Source organism: Eucyclogobius newberryi, unplaced genomic scaffold (assembly GCF_026437365.1).
Source record: "Eucyclogobius newberryi isolate DKJ021-1_F unplaced genomic scaffold, fEucNew1.0.hap1 SCAF_9, whole genome shotgun sequence".
NCBI classification, from domain to species: Eukaryota; Metazoa; Chordata; class Actinopteri; order Gobiiformes; family Gobiidae; genus Eucyclogobius; species Eucyclogobius newberryi.
Window position 1 is genome coordinate 13369507 of NW_027316532.1, and position 18670 is coordinate 13388176.

General features: G+C 43.7%; 1 protein-coding gene across 1 annotated transcript in view; it reads left to right on the top strand.

The window, feature by feature from the left end:
* Positions 1-10079: 10079 nt before the first annotated feature.
* The window catches only part of zbtb37 (zinc finger and BTB domain containing 37), a 38975-nt gene continuing 30384 nt past the window's right edge, over positions 10080-18670 (top strand). The window contains exon 1 of the mRNA XM_072439391.1: positions 10080-10514. Coding sequence (XP_072295492.1) covers positions 10082-10514 — 433 coding nt within the window. The 5' untranslated portion in view covers positions 10080-10081. The remainder of the gene's footprint in view (positions 10515-18670) is intronic.

The following is an 18670-nucleotide window of genomic DNA, read 5'->3' on the forward strand; positions in this document are numbered from 1 at the left end:
CATTCATTTGTTGGTCCAGCAATTGGAAACACAGCGCGTGGTCCTGGGGGTCCTGGGGGTCCGGGGTTCGACACCCGCCCTGACACAACGTTTACTTTGGGTTTACACTTTTTTAATTTATGTATTGCACAGTCTAGTTTGTTTTGGGACGGGTTAGCTACACTCTCGCTAATGCAGAGCCACGACATAAACTAGTTTTAACCAAAGAAAACCTCATTGTCATTATTCAACTTGTAAAAATAATGTCTGGATCAGATGAACAGGTGACAAACATTCTCATTGATTCCTCGTCTCCTTAACTACAACAAGTGTCTGATCTGGTGCTGACCATCGACCTGCGGTTCTCACGTCCCTGGTCTAAACTCCAAGAGCCAGGATGCACCGCTGCTCCGCATTGCATTGTGGGTAATGCGAGCTTTAACTTGGCCGTGTCTCCTTTTCTTTGCGGCCACTGTAACTCCTCTGAACTACACTTCCCATCATGCCTCTGCGTTTCCTCCCTTCCTCCTCGCTTCCTTCAGTCTGGGCCCTGCCGTGTGAACCGACGGGACACAGACTCCGAACCGAGCCCGCAGCTGCCACCGAGGCCCCCTCACCGGCATGTGGCTCCGCAGCCGCCCCGCGGAAGCCCCCACGGTGTCCTGAAGAGTGCCGAGCCGGAGAGGAGCGCTGTCACACGGACTACACCTCTGGGCCTGTCCCGCCGGCGATGCTCCGACTGTAGAGCCGGGATCCAGAGTCACAGCAGCCGTGTCCCCGCGTCCCCGCGTCCCAGCGCCGTGTCTCCGGACGTGTCCCCGCGCCTTCCGCTGCAGGTGAGAGCCGCTCATGCCGTCACCTGGGCCCCCGGTGCCGCAGTGGGACAGAGCTGGAGCTGGAGCCTGAGCTGCCTCTTTGTTTGGGGGAAACTACTGCCAAAGACCCTGGACATGCGAGCAAAGCCTCCATGGCACAAACATGACACAAACATGACACAAACATGGCACAAACATGACACAAACATGGCACAAACATGGCACAAACATGACACAAACATGACACAAACATGACACAAACATGGCACAAACGTGACACAAACGTGACACAAACGTGACACAAACATGGCACAAACATGGCACAAACATGACACAAACATGGCACAAACATGGCACAAACGTGACACAAACGTGACACAAACGTGACACAAACATGACACAAACGTGACACAAACATGGCACAAACGTGGCACAAACGTGACACAAACGTGACACAAACATGGCACAAACATGGCACAAACATGGCACAAACATGGCACAAACATGGCACAAACATGGCACAAACAGAACGTGTAGAACTTTGTGCGGCTTTTGGGTGTACCTGCTGATAGGGGCCCCTCAGTGTGGCCCTAGTGGCCCTTTGCTCTGCAGGAGAAAGAGTCAGTTGTACTGTAATAACTAATTTTAGGCCATGTCTGTAATAAACATATTTTCAGTGATGGACGAATAAAAGTCATTCTGATTTTGAAATATATTTACTCAAGCATTTCTGCAAGTTTTTCTTTTCTTCTCCTGCATTTGATTAAACTTTGATTTACTTTTATCCGTAGGTTACAGTAGTTTACTAATTCAGTTTTATTTTAAGCTAAACATGCTATAATATTAATGTTAGGGTTGACTAATACATTGCAGAAATATAGTGCAATAATAGATGACGTAAAAACACCGTGTTTGACGTCTGACACAAATGTACAGTTTAAAAAAAATAAAATGTTCATGTTTTTCCTGCGAGTGCTTTTGACAGGTCGGGCTACTAATTCTGTAAAAAACAAACGGTTATGATTAAAAATTGTACATATGTTGTGCTCCTGCAACGTCACGTTCTTTTGAAGTTGAGCTGGTGGTGATTGGATCGTGGGATTGGCTGTTTGAACTGTCGAGTCAGATTGTTGACCTCTATAATTCTATCCACATGAAACAAAAACTGGCACAAACACCTAAACGTGAAATAGAGTATTTAAGCCTCAAACATTGTGGTGTGATTGTAACTCATGAGATGAAATTTGCAGGTTTGTGAAATGTCAATGTTTGTGGATTTCATTTATTTTGAAAACAGTAAATAGGCCCCGCCCACCATCTGAGATTATGATGTATTCAAATTCAATAACATGAACAAAACATTCAGGGTTTCAGCCAAATGATTTCCCCTTTTAAAAATATGTAATAATTTGATTTGAATTGCACTATTGCTGTTGTAAAACCTTTGCCATTTCATATCAGTCCATTTGGAAAGTGTCACATGGAAACCATGTTGTGCACCAGGCCAAAATGATTAAACAAATAAAAATGTATAAAACAACTTTTACTGTGTCGAATTGGGGCTGCAACTAACAACCATTTAGCTAATCTATTAGTTTAGCAATTATTCTTTCCATGAATCAATTATAGAATGCAGAGTTCTTATGATGAAAATATTGTCACTCTGTTTGACGCAGATGAAGCTCAAGTGACGAGTTGGCTACTGTCCAGGGTGTACCCCTCCTAAGGCCCGAAGTCTCCCGCAACCCCGAAAGGGAACAAGCGGGAGAAAATGGATGGATGGATGGATGGAAGCTCAAGTGAAGCTGTTTGAGGACGTTTATGGACAAAAGATCGTTTTCATCAAATACATTAAATGTACATTTTAATGTTTTTCCCCCCCAAAATAAACAAACACAAAAAACGACATGACCCGTGAGCAAAATACATTCAAAAGTCAAACGGACATCAACTACACATTTAAACATGTATAAAAACAGTCCCAGCGAGTCCCAGAGTTGGTCAAATTAACCAAAATAAGATTCCATTAGTCTAGTTCCTGTTTTTATGTCCAGTTCTTGGTCGTCGGGGGTTTTGCGTCATCCTTTTCTTTGTTATGGCCTTTTTCTCTGCCGCCAAAAGCACAATCTAAAGGTATCAGTCACTGTGTCCATGGCAGGAGACTTTAGGCCCCAAGGACTGTATTTTCCGGACTTTAAGTCGCACCCTTTTTCATAGTTTTGCCCGGGGTGTGACTTCACTTAAATAATATCACATATAAGTGATATATATGTTATTTTCACACTTGTAACTACATTTCATACTCCAGTGTGACATATATGTTTTTTTCTTCTCTGTTATGCATTTTTTGGCTGGTGCGACTTATAGTCCGGAAAATATGGTACATAGTTCCAAAATCGAGAAGAATGGCAATGTCAAAAACTGTCATCAGACCACATGACATCGTTTGCCTCCTGCTGCCACAGTTTCTCCAACAGTCTGCATTTCCCTGTGAATACTGAGCACTTTGACATGGGCTTAGACAGAAACGTGACCTCCCAACCTCCTCTGAATGTACATGGTTTCCACTCTTCATCTGTCAAAACATGATGACCTTCTCTTTCTTATTTGTGTTTAATATATTTAGTAGAGTTGCTGTCCAGATTAGAAATGCATTGCTATGATTAAGATATCATTCCCCTTGAAAGTTTGGATTTATAAGCCTTGACACACATCTCAGTCAAAGGTTTGTAATGATGATATCACGCTGTTTAATTTCTTGGTTATAATAACTCTATAAAAGCTATAAAAGTCCTGTTTCTCCAAGTCAAAGGATTCTTTCAACATATCAAAGCTTTTCTGATCAGCTCCTTCCATGTTGTAAGCGCAGATTTGACCCAGGGATTCTTCACTTCCTCCGTCAAACTCAAGCGTCTATCATCTGCAGTGAGATCTGTACAGGAACCTCCGGCACCACATTACTCTCAGTATAAGGCCTGTACAGGAACCCCTGGCACCACATTACTCTCAGTATATGGCCTGTACAGGAACCCCCGGCACCACATTACTCTCAGTATAAGACCTGTACAGGAACCCCCGGCACCACATTACTCTCAGTATAAGACCTGTACAGGAACCCCTGGCACCACATTACTCTCAGTATAAGACCTGTACAGGAACCCCTGGCACCACATTACTCTCAGTATAAGGCCTGTACAGGAACCCCTGGCACCACATTACTCTCAGTATAAGGCCTGTACAGGAACCCCTGGCACCACATTACTCTCAGTATAAGGCCTGTACAGGAACCACCGGCACCAGATTACTCTCAGTATATGGCCTGTACAGGAACCCCCGGCACCACATTACTCTCAGTATAAGACCTGTACAGGAACCTCCGGCACCACATTACTCTCAGTATAAGAACTGTACAGGAACCTACGGCACCAGATTACTACAGAGCGCAAGAGCGCAGCCGCAGGCGGCGCTCAAGCGCAAGAGCACAGCCGCAGGCGGCGCCTCAGGCAGGGCGCCCGAGCGCGCCGCCTCAGGCGGGGCCCGAGCGCGCAGCCCATGAGCGTGGCGCCCCTGACCCCGACACGGAAAATCCGGTCCGAGCGAACGGTGCGCGAGGGGGCGTGTCTCATACCTAGCGGACGCATGAAGCATAAACTTACCTTAGGTGTAGGGATGCATACCTAAACCCACGTTCAGGTTCAAGTCCGGATTCGAATCCAGAGGTTTAGGTTCAGGTCCTGACCTAATGAGTCCGGCCATTTTTGCATAGTGTTATAAGAGCATAACACAAGCTACTTGGCTAAATTAAGTTGAAGACACATGAACAAGGACGACTATCAAACACAAGGCTTAACTGCAGATTGAAATAAACTCAATTTATCTGGTTTATTCACAGTTTATTAACAGAAGTTACAACTTACAAATCACAAGCTACTAGCTAGCTAACACACATTCATGTGTTTTACTAGAGGAACAACTTCTGAACAAGAGCAAGTTGAGTATTGGTATTAGGGCAGCTGTTTCAGCTGATACTATGTTTGTCAAGTGTATTACTGGTTTGACAGGGCTTTTCCCCACACCTGAAGTTTAATGCCTTTAGATACATTTCCACTCTTTAATTTTGCAGATCCATTGGCATCAAAGTCAGGTAAAAACCTTCAAAAACTAGCACAACAGTCAAATAGAACCACTATAAAACAATCAACTTAGCAGTATCACAAATAGAATATGAAAATATTTTACACTACACAAAATACATCATATTAACAGCATTAAACACAAGACCATATTTAACAACTGTAGAATACAAATACTATTACAAAATATAAGCTCCAATTAATGAATCCAGCAATTAAACAATATTACCTTGACTTAGTATTTACTTAGATGTATAAATATGTATATTGCACATTAACCCACCTAAATAAATGCTACATCACACCACAACATAACAGTTATTTTATTCATATTGTAGCGACCCTAGTCTCTAGTGCGCGTGCGTGCGGTCTCTGGAGCGGAGCTAAGAGCGGGCTCAGGAGACGGTGGTTTTTGATGTTCCTGTTCCATCACCATGGTTAGTGACAACAGTGACAACTTGTGAGCACTAAACCAGCATTACTGACCTGAGCGAGAAGCAGGGCCGGCCCAGCCTATAAGCGAACTAAGCAGCCGCGTAAGGCCCCGAGGCGTTAATAGGGCCCCCAATCTGGCAACCCGTCTTATGCGAAGTGCAAGCGCAGCGTGTGCCACTAGTGTAGTAGCGCTGCTGGCGCGGCAGCGCACACAGCGGTAACATATAAAGCACAAACCGCATTTATTTGTAATGACAATCTGGCAACCAATACACCAAACCTGCGCTGATTGTGCAACTTCATTGTGCGCGAGCAGAAGAGCAAAACATAAACACAACACAACGTGGTCCCTGCGTGGTCCTCATGTCCAGAGGAATATATCTCCTGGTGCCGAAAAACGAAAGAAGAAACTTCTTGACGATGTAAAGAAACTGCAACACTCTCCAGGTATTGAATTTATCTTACAAAGAGACGGTTAATGCTGCTGTTTGAAACAACACGATTCTGTCACGTTAGTTCGCTCAGACTGGAAGCGACGAGAGCTCTGCCCCGTGCACAATATGTCTGAATGAAAGATAATGAGCTTAACATTTACACCAGCCCGGTAGTGTCAGCTGCAGGTGAGGCCGGTGAGGGGCGTCTATGCCCCGGGTCACTAAGAGGCGGAGATCCGGTCCGAACGAGCGCCGTCTCGTCCAGAACCTCTGACGTGAAACTTTGGAGTGAACAGTGTGCGGCCCCTGTCCCGGGCCCCTGTCCCGGGCCCCTGTGCAGCCTCAGTTAGAGATGAGCGGTTTGAGTTTGCGTCCCCTCTCTCTCACATCACCATGTGTGAGATCAATCGTGACTCGTGATGTCTGTTTGACTTTGACTTCTTAACGTGCAATAAGAGGAACGTAAAGGTTTATGCATGTAAGGTCCATCAGCCAATCACATCGCAGCATTGTTTCATGCAGGAGTCCAGTGTTTGATGTTCTGATCAGAACAAACATTTATATTGTAATTAACTTTTAATAGAGCAATAAAACATTTCAATTTATTTAAAAAGCATCATTAGACTATTTGTTATAAATTATAATAAATTGATAGTGAAAAATAACGGGACATATTATGATTACGTCTGTTATAGAATAATACTATATATTTTTATATAAGTGGCAAAGTTGCAGAAACGCAGTCTCTTCACTATAGCTAAGCTTGGACCTTCACTTCTAGTTCTGTTCATTCTCTGGGAATAACATGTTTGCACTGTTTTATCAGTGTTAATTGTTAATCAAGCAATGCTTATGCCATTTGTTTAATTTAATATAACTTGTTTTGTCACTTTAGCAAGAAGGAACAGTTGGGAGCTGTAAAGGATAAATTAGTAAGGATAACTATTAATTTTACATTTTCAGTTAAAATGAATCAATTTGATCATAATTTTCATAGCCAATATTGTATTGAGTAATTAAGTACACTAATGTATTAATAACTGGCTTTAATCATTTTCTCCTGGCACAGTTTCATCACATCATTTTATAGCATTACAACCTCAACATTTTACTCTTACTTTAGCCGGCTGGACCACATTAAAATGCAGGAGAAGACCCAAAAAAGGTCTGAAAATCTCTGGGGGAGAGCCCCCAGACCCCCCCTGTTCATTAATTTAAACTAATGTGCTAATGTGGCTGTAGACCCTTAACGCCCACAAATACGCCCAAAAACATATCTGGGACGTGTGTTATTTGTACAGGGAGTAGAGGTGATGTCAGCGGAATACCAAGTTGCATTGTGGGATTTAAGTTACCAATATTTGAGCTTGTGAGGTGTTGAGAATAAACTAACTGGCAAACAGATGCCCTGGAGTTTTGGTGCGCTTTGTTTGCATTGAAGAAAGTTCCCATATGTGAATTGTTTACTGACAATGGCAATAAAACTGATTCTGATGACGTGGTGAGGGGCCCCCAAAAATGTTTTCGCTTAGGGCCCCCTGAAGGCTTGGGCCGGCCCTGGCGAGAAGTTACAATATTTACACCCAAACCAAAGCACAAGCGGCTCCTTTAACAAGCGTCTTAAACTAACTCACGGAGCGGCACAAGCGGCGACGCACGCGGCGGCATAAAACGGTTCAATTAAGCCAGCGATCTTCCCGAATGTTCGGTCTCTCGCATCTTTAAACTCATTGCGCCGGCTTCAACTTCTGCCGCGCGGAAGACGCGTGCGTCGCTGATGGCTCCGGGCGCGCCATTGACAGTGATGTTGTTGTTGTTGTTGTTTTATGGCGGTTGGCATCCAAGTGTTGCATTACCGCCAGACTGTATTCCTCAGACTTTGTCGTAGTCCTCAGACTCTGTCGTAGTCCGTAAAAGTACTCCTTCCATTGCTTTGGTGTTACAAAGCCCATGAGGTCATGATATGTCTTTGTGACTAGAATAGTTGTTGTTGTTGTTGTTTTATGGCGGTTGGCATCCAAGTGTTGCATTACCGCCAGACTTTATTCCTCAGACTTTGTCGTAGTTGTTGTTGTTGTTGTTGTTTTATGGCGGTTGTTGTTTCAGAGACCAACCGGCTTTATTCCAGGGAGACTCTTCTTCATCTTCCTCTCCTTCTTTGACGTTCGGTGCTTCCACCGTACAGCTTTATTCTTTAGGCTTCATTCTATAGGCTTTAATATGTCCACTGATGTCGCTGCTTGGTAGCCGTGCGTCTACGAGACTGGGCGAGGACAGGAGACCACCCCCACCCCCATCTCGTCACTCTGATCACTCTGACTCCCCAAAAGCAGACCCCCATCACTCCGACTCCCATTTAGCGCCTTTAGCCTGTTTTCTATATCTGCCCAATCAAGCTCCTTTGTTCCAAGGAATCTCCCTGCAGCTTTAGCAATGATCCTGATCCTTTCAGTTCTGCTTTGAGTCTGAGCAGCACAGTTTACAACATCCACCATAAAGAGTACAAAATCCTCTCTATCCACAACCAGGGTATTCTCATTAATTCTGGAACCTGCACACTTGGGACCTCCACTCTTGAAACCTTCACACTTCTTGGGAGCCACGCTGGCCTTTCTCATTTCGCCCTGGCTGGGAGCAGCGCTGGCTCCCCTCTCTGTATTTACTCTAAACTCGTTACTTGAAACTTTCTTGACTGCATCTGCATAGGATATACCTTGAGAGACCTTTATTTTCTGCACCTCAGCAGCTCTTTTGCTAAACCTGCATCCCCCGAAGGCAGAGCTATGTTCTTCCCCACAGTTACAGCACTTCAGTTTTGCACCCACGTCACACTTCCCATACTCGTGGTCTCAGTGATGTCAGTGTTTACGTCTTTTCTAGCGCGAATTTCGCGATCTGTGGAAGATTTAAGATGGTTTGGATTCTAGAACGTAAAGGATATAGAATGTGAGTGGTAGATTTTTAATGAGTCCAGAACCGAATCACCGGGATTTCGGTTTTTTTGGACCTGAACCGAGACGTTTTTACAAGTCCAGATCCGGAGCGGTACGCATCCCTACTTAGGTGCAGCACTGCTAGCCTGATTCTCTGTGGAGTTTTTCTTCTTGTTTTTCTTTGATAGTGTTGCAACATTAAGATTATAATGTTAAAACATTATCTTGTTATTGTTATAAATGCAGTGTTATTTTGTGAAGTTCAGGTCATTACAGATTGGTTATAAGTTTTGGGGGGGGGGCCTGTGTTTGAGATGGGAGTAACTTGTTTTGTTTCGGTGTGTGGTCTCTGGGGCGGGGCTAAGAGCGGGCGGTGGGGACCGGGTTTTAACATTTCCTGTTCTATTGGCGTGGTTACGGCCGACAGTAACCAATTCTGTTCTAGAAATAAAGTGACAATTTGTGAGCACTAAACTTTCATTCATTACTAACCTGAGCGAGACTTTACAGTATGTTCACAAAGTGAGTGTCCCGTCTCTTCATCAGTCTCCTCCCACGTATGGGATCTCCCCAGGTGAACTCATAACCTCCGCACTACGGCGCCATCGCCTCGGAAGTCCCCCTGATGTCCCAGTTACAGAATTTTAAAACTGTTATATTGTTCACTGGTGTTCACTGGTTTAAATAGTGATTTAAGATTGGATTTTCAAAATATATGATTAATACACATAAATGCCCCAAATTGTGTTTAGTTCCTAAAGATATTTTTAGTTTGTTTTCCAGTGAAACTCTTGGATGGTCTTGTGGGGCTCTTTGGGTCAGTGGAATCACTCTCAGACTCTTGTGCCAGTTAGTTTGCCAGGTCCAATTAAAGGAAACAATACTTAAAAAGAAGGTTCCACATTATTAAGTTGACCACCATTTTCAAGCAATATGGGAAAGCAAAAGGATCTCTCTTGTGCTGAAAAGCGTATGAAAACCTTAGATATTTCATGAGAACTTTAAGAGATTTGTTGCTGATTCCGAGCACACAAGGATTCCTGCAAATAAAGCCACAATGAGGAAGGTTTCTGCCAGACAAATGCATCGATTAGGTGAGCAGCTGCTAAAATGACATTACAAAGCAGTTACAAAGCAGCATTTGTACAAACGGTATTTGAAGCTGCTGGTGACTTTTAAACGCAGTGTATAGTAATGGGAGGTACTGCAACTCCAGTACCAGATACAAGCTCCGGGGTCACCCTCTTCAGTAAGCCTTCAGGGGTGTTTTGTGCTCTCTTTTATATGTTTATTGGGGGGAAAAAGTCCTGAGAACTTCTGTTTTACTTCCCCTTCCTCTGTTTTCAGGTTAGATGATGGAGCGCTCAGGCAGCATCCAGGTGGACATCCCGGACTTCAGTAACTCAGTCCTGACCCACCTGAACCAGCTCCGGGTGCAGGGGAGGCTCTGTGACATCGTGGTTCATGTGCAGGGCCAGAGCTTCAGGGCGCACAAGGTGGTGTTAGCCGCTAGCTCCCCTTACTTCCGCGACCACATGTCTCTTAGTCAGATGAGCACAGTTTCCCTCACCGTCATCCGGAATCCATGTGTGTTTGAGCAACTGCTGTCCTTCTGCTACACCGGTCGGCTATGTCTACAGCTAGCTGACATTATTAGCTACTTAACCGCGGCTAGCTTCCTCCAAATGCAACACATCATAGACCGGTGCACTCAGATCCTGGAAGGGATCCACCTGAAGATCAGTTTGGCAGATCTGGAGGAGGAGCAGGACGGGCCTCGCACAGGTGAGAGTGCATTTTTTATTATTAATTATGGACACAACAAGAATGGGTCCACAGAGCGAGACGAGACAAGATTTTGACATAATTGATCATTAAATTGGACAATCCAATTAACAATTTTGGCCTCACCATACATAAAATATCCATAAGCTGTATACTTATTCCTGAACAGTCTTGGTTAGCGTTACTTTTAAAAGCCACGCGTTGTTACTGCGCTATTTTGTAATAAAACGCGTTACTCTTGCGTTACCACTAATTAACCTAATTGTATAACTTATATAATTTGCCTATAATCCCTTTGTGTTGCTGAACACAGTAAAATAATCATTAAAATATCAAATAAACAAGTAAAATAAATGCCGTTGTAGCATGTATCAAACAGTGACTGAAGTGACCAGAAGTGAAGAGTTAAAAACACAAACCAGGAGACCATATGGTGCAGGAGGTGTTGTATTGTGAATATGGGGATGACACACAGGGGATATTTACAATATGTACAATATATTTACATTCAAGGAAAAGGTCCATTGAAATTCACTGGCCGAAAGTGGTATAGTCCAAAGTTGTTCTTGTTTGTTTGTTGTCCGAGTGAATGTTCCAGAGTTCTTTTGTCCAGAATGAGGTGTGATGTGTGAGTGGAGCAGGCCACTGCGCATCCTACCGCACTGTAGAAAGGTGTGGACTTATGGTTTTTATTTGAATGTTTTAAAAAATCAGTCAGAGGGTTATAATGGTCCTTACTTTGTTTAATTTCTTGATTATAATAACTCCTGATTGTAATTTGTATTTACCTCGGCACCACATTACTGTCAGTATAAGACCTGTACAGGAACCCCCGACACCACATTACTCTCAGTATAAGACCTGTACAGGAACCACCGGCACCACATTACTCTCAGTATAAGACCTGTACAGGAACCCCCGGCACCACATTACTCTCAGTATAAGACCTGTACAGGAACCCCCGGCACCACATTACTCTCAGTATAAGACCTGTACAGGAACCCCCGGCACCACATTACTCTCAGTATAAGACCTGTACAGGAACCCCCGACACCACATTACTCTCAGTATAAGACCTGTACAGGAACCACCGGCACCACATTACTCTCAGTATAAGACCTGTACAGGAACCCCCGGCACCACATTACTCTCAGTATAAGACCCGTACAGGAACCCCCGACACCACATTACTCTCAGTATAAGACCTGTACAGGAACCACCGGCACCACATTACTCTCAGTATAAGACCTGTACAGGAACCCCCGGCACCACATTACTCTCAGTATAAGACCTGTACAGGAACCCTGGGCACAACATTACTCTCAGTATGTGACCATTAAGCTTCACATTCTGGGTCACACCAGCAAAGCTCTGATCTGATCTGCAATAAAGTCATTTTTTACACAGGGCAAACCCCAGCCTCCCTCCTCCTTAAACAACTGAAGAGTTTTCAATCAGAATTGAGGCCCCCCGCCCCACCACACTAATCTCGAGACCGTTTCACTCCACTCCACAGTGGAGAAAAGAGGAGTACAGCCCTTCTCCAACATCGCTGACAGCTCTCCAGAACCACACACAAACATACAAGGGATTGTGTGTTCAAATGGGCAAGTTCCTCCACAGGACAGAGGGTGTTGTCAGCAAGAGAGAACCCCTGCACACTCAATTTGCATTCAGACACCAGACCAACACCACAAACGAAATGCATCACACCGGGCACTGAAACCTCTGGCCTGGTTAGACACAGAAGGACACCATTTGTGCTGACGGCAATTCCTCGCTCAGACCCGTCAAATGAGATACCACACATTACTTCCGACTGCCCAACACACTGGGCCAAAGGCTCCAAGCACAAAGTATTTTATCTCATGTATTTTCATATTCAGTAGAGTGGCCAGGTTATTATTGTTTAATTTAGGTATTATTCCCCTTAGTAGAAATAATTGGAAAACTAAAATACCTGGTGAAATGTCAAGATGCTGTATATGTTTAAATATGTGAATATAGTATGAGTGTAGGTATATACAGCTGTGATTGTGTATGTATAAATATGTGCATAGGTGTAGGTATGTATGTATACCATCAGGTGGTGGTCAATGGTGGCAGGTGATGGCTCTGGCTGGTCTTGGACATGGGCCGCGGGTGCTGTTGTAGCTGCTGTTGGTGCGGACGGTGTGGTGTGGTGGTGCCAGACGTTATGATGGTTATTACATCATTGGGGTAAATTTGGGACATTTGCAGGAAGGAGAAATCATTGAACAGGGCCCATTGCTGCAATATCAAAAGCAAAAACAAAAGCTGTCTCTTAATCTCTTTAAGTCTACAGTAGGGCAGCAACGATTACTTGAGTTAATCGAATAATTCGATTACAAAAATGCTTTGATTATTATTTTATTGCCTCGATGCTTCGTTTAATTTACATATTTTATTAAAAACACGTGAATCTGTGGCGCGCGGAGCGACTTGTGGCACTTTTGTTTCCCACGGAGCTTCTACCTGAAGCGGCTGAAGCAAAACAGAGAGAGCGGCGTGTTTAAAACTCACGAGTGCGACACATGGATCTATTATAGGTGTGACCGGGAAGAGTTTTGTTGCGTGAAAGAGCACGATGCCGCTCCAACTGCCGCTCTAACTGCCGCTCTAAGCTGCCGCTCTAACCACCACAACTCGTTCTGCGCGCCGCCCGCCCCAGCCTCCGCGTCCTTACCGCGCCACCGCGTACCCCGCGCTCCCAACTCTGCTTCCCTGTCACACTCGTATGTTAAACATGCCACGCGCTCGTCTCCAGCGCCTTGAAACGGCCAATACATCTATGGAAACAGCAGGAGGACCACGACCGTGCTATAATAATCTGATGTGAAACAGAAAGTCCACGATGACACGGAGCCAACTCCGTAAAGTGACAAAATGCAAAATGTAGAGCCACCGCTCCAAACACCAGCATCACTGGACCACACACAATGTTTTACAAACTAATATGCAAATTAATTTCAAACTGTAACAGTCTGGTGACAACTTAATTAGCCCTTTATATATATTCTTTATATATTCTTTATTTACAACAGAACATTTTGGACTGGTGAAGTGAAATGTTGCTGTTTTGGGGACAAACTTATGTGAAATTAAGAATAAAATGTTTTGTTTTTTTTTTTAGGCAGAAACTTATTTATTACAATGAACTGTAACTGTTTATTTAAAAGACGATTTAATATGCTTTTAAATGGTTTATGGAATGTACAAAAAAATTAACCGATAGATTAATTGATTACTAAAAGAATCGATAGCTGCAGCCCTAGTCTACAGGCAGATCAATGACAGTCACAGCAGTGATAATCTGACCAGTCTCTGACCAGGGAGCATTACAACCATTCACCTTGAGACCGAAATGACCAATTACAAGTGGCTCATTACAAAATTATGCCATTATTGAGTTGATTTAACATGTCATGAGGTAAATGCTGGTTGTTGTCTGGTTGTGTGGTGGTCTGGTTGTGTGGTGGTCTGGTTGTCTGGTTGTGTGGTTGTCTGGTTGTGTGGTGGTGGTGGTGTGGTGGTGGTGGTGTGCTTGTGTGGCATGCTGCGTTTGGCACTGGCTGGGGCCAGGGCGCTGTGGCCTGTTGCTGCATGTCAACCATCATAGTACTAGAACTTTTGATAAAATGTACAACCATTAGAGCCTTTTTTCCTGGCAATTTATATAACATTAAGATCACATGTACATCAAATGTAACTTTGTTAAATTATTGCAACAACACAAAGCAAAGTGATGAACAATGGGGTAGGACTTACGATATGTTTTTCTTTCCACTCCATTTCGAGCTGTTATTGTCTATTATTAGTATTTTTCTCATTGACCTGAATCATGGACACATGGTAGACATTCTAATATTTATGTTATTCCATTTGAACGTGTTTGTACACCTGTATGTTGGGACGGGTATGTAATTATTGTAAACCATATGTGTTCTACACAATGCTATAAGCTTGGAATAAATTAATTAATCATCTACCATCATCCACCATCATCTGTCATTCATCCTTATCCATCATCCACCATCAGCAGTCATCATCCGTCATTCATAATTATCCACCATCACCCATCATTCGTCATTATCCATCATCCACCATCACCCGTCATTCATAGTTATCCATAATCCACCATCACCCATCATTCATAATTATCCATCATCCACCATCATTCATAATTATCCATCATCCACCATCATCCGTCATTCATCATTATCCATCATCCACCATCATTCATCATTATCCATCATCCACCATCATTCATCATCATCCATCATCCACCATCATCCGTCATTCATAATTATCCATCATCCACCATCACCCATCATTCATCATTATCCATCATCCACCATCACCCATCATTCATAATTATCCATCATCCACCATCATCCGTCATAATTATCCATCATCCACCATCACCTGTCATTCATCATTATCCATCATCCACCATCATCCGTCATTCATCATTATCCATCTTCCCACATCACCCATCATTCATAATTATCCATCATCCACCATCACCCATCATTCGTAATTATCCATCACCCGTCATTCATCATTATCCATCATCCACCATTCATCATTATCCATCATCCACCATCATCCGTCATTCATAATTATCCATCATCCACCATCATCCGTCATTCACCATTATCCATCATCCACCATCATCCGTCATTCATCATTCATCATTATCCATCATCCACCATCATCCGCCATTCATCATTATCCATCATCCACCATCATCCGTCATTCATCAGTATCCATCATCCACCATCATCCATCATTCATCATTATCCATCATCCACCATCATCCATCATTCATCATTATCCATCATCCGTCATTCATCATTATCCATCATCCACCATCATCCGTCATTCATCATTATCCATCATCCGTCATTCAGAATTATCCATCATCCGTCATTCAGAATTATCCATCATCCACCATCATTCATCATTATCCATCATCCACCATCATCCGTCATTCAGAATTATCCATCATCCGTCATTCATAATTAGCCATCATCCACCATCATCCGTCATTCATCATTATCCATCATCCATCATTCATCATCATCCATCATCCACCATCATTCATAATTATCCATCATCCGTCATTCATCATTATCCATCATCCACCATCATCCGTCATTCATCATTATCCGTCATCCGTCATTCATAATTATCCATCATCCGTCATTCATAATTAGCCATCATCCACCATCATCCGTCATTCATCATTATCCATCATCCATCATTCATCATCATCCATCATCCACCATCATTCATAATTATCCATCATCCGTCATTCATCATTATCCATCATCCACCATCATCCGTCATTCATCATTATCCGTCATCCGTCATTCATAATTATCCATCATCCATAATTATCCATCATCCACCATCATCCGTCATTCATAATTATCCATCATCCACATCATCCATCATTATCCATCATCCACCATCACCCATAATTCATCATTATCCATCATCCACCATCATTCGTCATTCATAATTATCCACCATCATTCATCATTATCCATCACCCATCATTCATAATTATCCATCATCCACCATCATCCGTCATAATTATCCATCATCCACCATCATCCGTCATTCATCATTATCCATCATCCACCATCACCCGTCATTCATCATTATCCATCATCCACCATCACCCGTCATTCATCATTATCCATCATCCACCATCATCCGTCATTCATCATTATCCATCATCCACCATCCACCATCACCCATCATTCATAATTATCCATCATCCACCATTATTCATAATTATCCATCATCCACCATCACCCGTCATTCATCATTATCTATCATCCACCATCATCCGTCATTCATCATTATCCATCAACCACCATCATCCGTCACTCATCATTATCCATCATCCGTCATTAATAATTATCCATCATCCGTCATTCATAATTATCCATCATCCACCATCACCCGTCATTCATCATTATCCATCATCCACCATCATTCGTCATTCATCATTATCCATCATCCACCATCATCCGTCATCCATCATTATCCATCATCCGTCATTCATAACTATCCATCATCCACCATCATCCGTCATTCATCATTATCCATCATCCACCATCATCCGTCATTCATCATTATCCATCATCCACCATCATCCATCATTCATCATTATCCATCATCCACCATCATTGGTTATTCATAATTATCCATCATCCGTCATTCATAATTATCTATCATCCACCATCATCCGTCATTCATCATTATCCATCATCCACCATCATCCGTCATCCATCATTATCCATCATCCGTCATTCATAATTATCCATCATTCATAATTATCCATCATCATTCGTCATCATTCATCATCATCCATCATTCATAATTATCCATCATCATTCGTCATCAGCCTTTTAGATAGGATTTGAAAACACCGGTACGGGGGCCGACTAGGTAAAAAAACGAGTAGCTTCGGCATTTTACGGACCACGCCTCTGCAGCCAATCAGAGCCCTGCACTCAAATTTCGTCGACCAGTTAGCGCTCAGCATGCAAATTTTCACTTGTAAACATTAAACTGTAATGCCGGACTAATGTCAAATGCTTCCCGGCCCAATTTGATGATAATATTCCCTTTTTTTCTAAGATTTATTAATAAAATGGCCGTCCCTGCACTCGAAAATGCCTGTCCACATTTTAAAATACCCCGCCCAAAATATGGGAAGACCGGTCTCTATCTAAAAGCCTGTTCGTCATTCATAATCATCCATCATCCACCATCACCCATCATTCATCTTTATCCATCATTCATCTTTATCCATCATCCACCATCACCCATCATTCATCTTTATCCATCATCTACCATCACCCATCATTCATCATTATCCATCATCCACCATTATTCGTCATTCATAATTATCCATCACCCCTCATTGCCCACATGGGCGTTGAAGTACCCCAGTAGAACAACGGAGTCCCCGGTCGGTGCACTGTCCAGTACCCCTCCCAAGGACTCCAAGAAGACCGGGTACTCTGCACTGCTGTTCGGCCCGTAGGCCGACACAACAGTGAGAGACCTGTCCCCCACCCGAAGGCGGAGGGACGCGACCCTCTCGTCCACCGGGATGAACTCCAACACGTGGCGGCTGAGCTGAGGGGCTATAAGCAAGCCCACACCAGCCCGCCGCCTCGCCCCGCGGGCAACACCAATGAAGTGGAGCATCCAGTCCCTCTCGAGGAGATGGGTTCCAGAGCCCAAACTGTGCGTGGAGGTGAGGCCAACTATATATAGTCGAAACCGCTCAACCTCCCGCACAAGCTCAGGCTCTTCCTCCCTCAGCGAGGTGACATTCCATGTCCCCAGAGTTAGTCTCTGTGTCCGGAGATCTGGTTGCCGAGGCCCCTGCCGTCGACTGCCGCCCAGATCTCTCTGCACCAGCCCCTTATGGATCCTCCTGCGGGTGGTGGGCCCACGGGAGGGCGGCCCCACGTCGCTCTTTCGGGCTGTGCCCGGCAGGGACCTGTGGGGAAAGACCCGGCCACCAGGCGCTCGCCATCGAGCAACCATCCAAGGCCTGGCTCTATGATGGGGCCCCGGTGACGCCGATCCGGGCGACGTTAACGGCCTTGTTCTTAAACTCATTATAATGAGCTTCTGAACCAATCTTTGTCTGACCCGTCATCATTTTTATCCATCATCCACCATCACCCATCATTCATCTATATCCATCATTTATCTTTATCCATCATCCACCATCACCCATCATTCATCTTTATCCATCATCCACCATCATTCATCATTATCCACCATCACCCATCATTCATCTTTATCCATCATCCACCATCATCCATCATTCATCTTTATCCATCATCACCCATAATTCATCTTTATCCATCATCCACCATCACCCATCATTCATCTTTATCCATCATCACCCCATCATTCATCATTATCCACCATCACCCATCATTCATATTTATCCATCATCCACCATCATCCATCATTCATCTTTATCCATCATCCACCATCATCCATCATTCATCTTTATCCTTCATCCACCATCACCCATCATTCATCTTTATCCATCATCCACCATCACCCATCATTCATCTTTATCCATCATC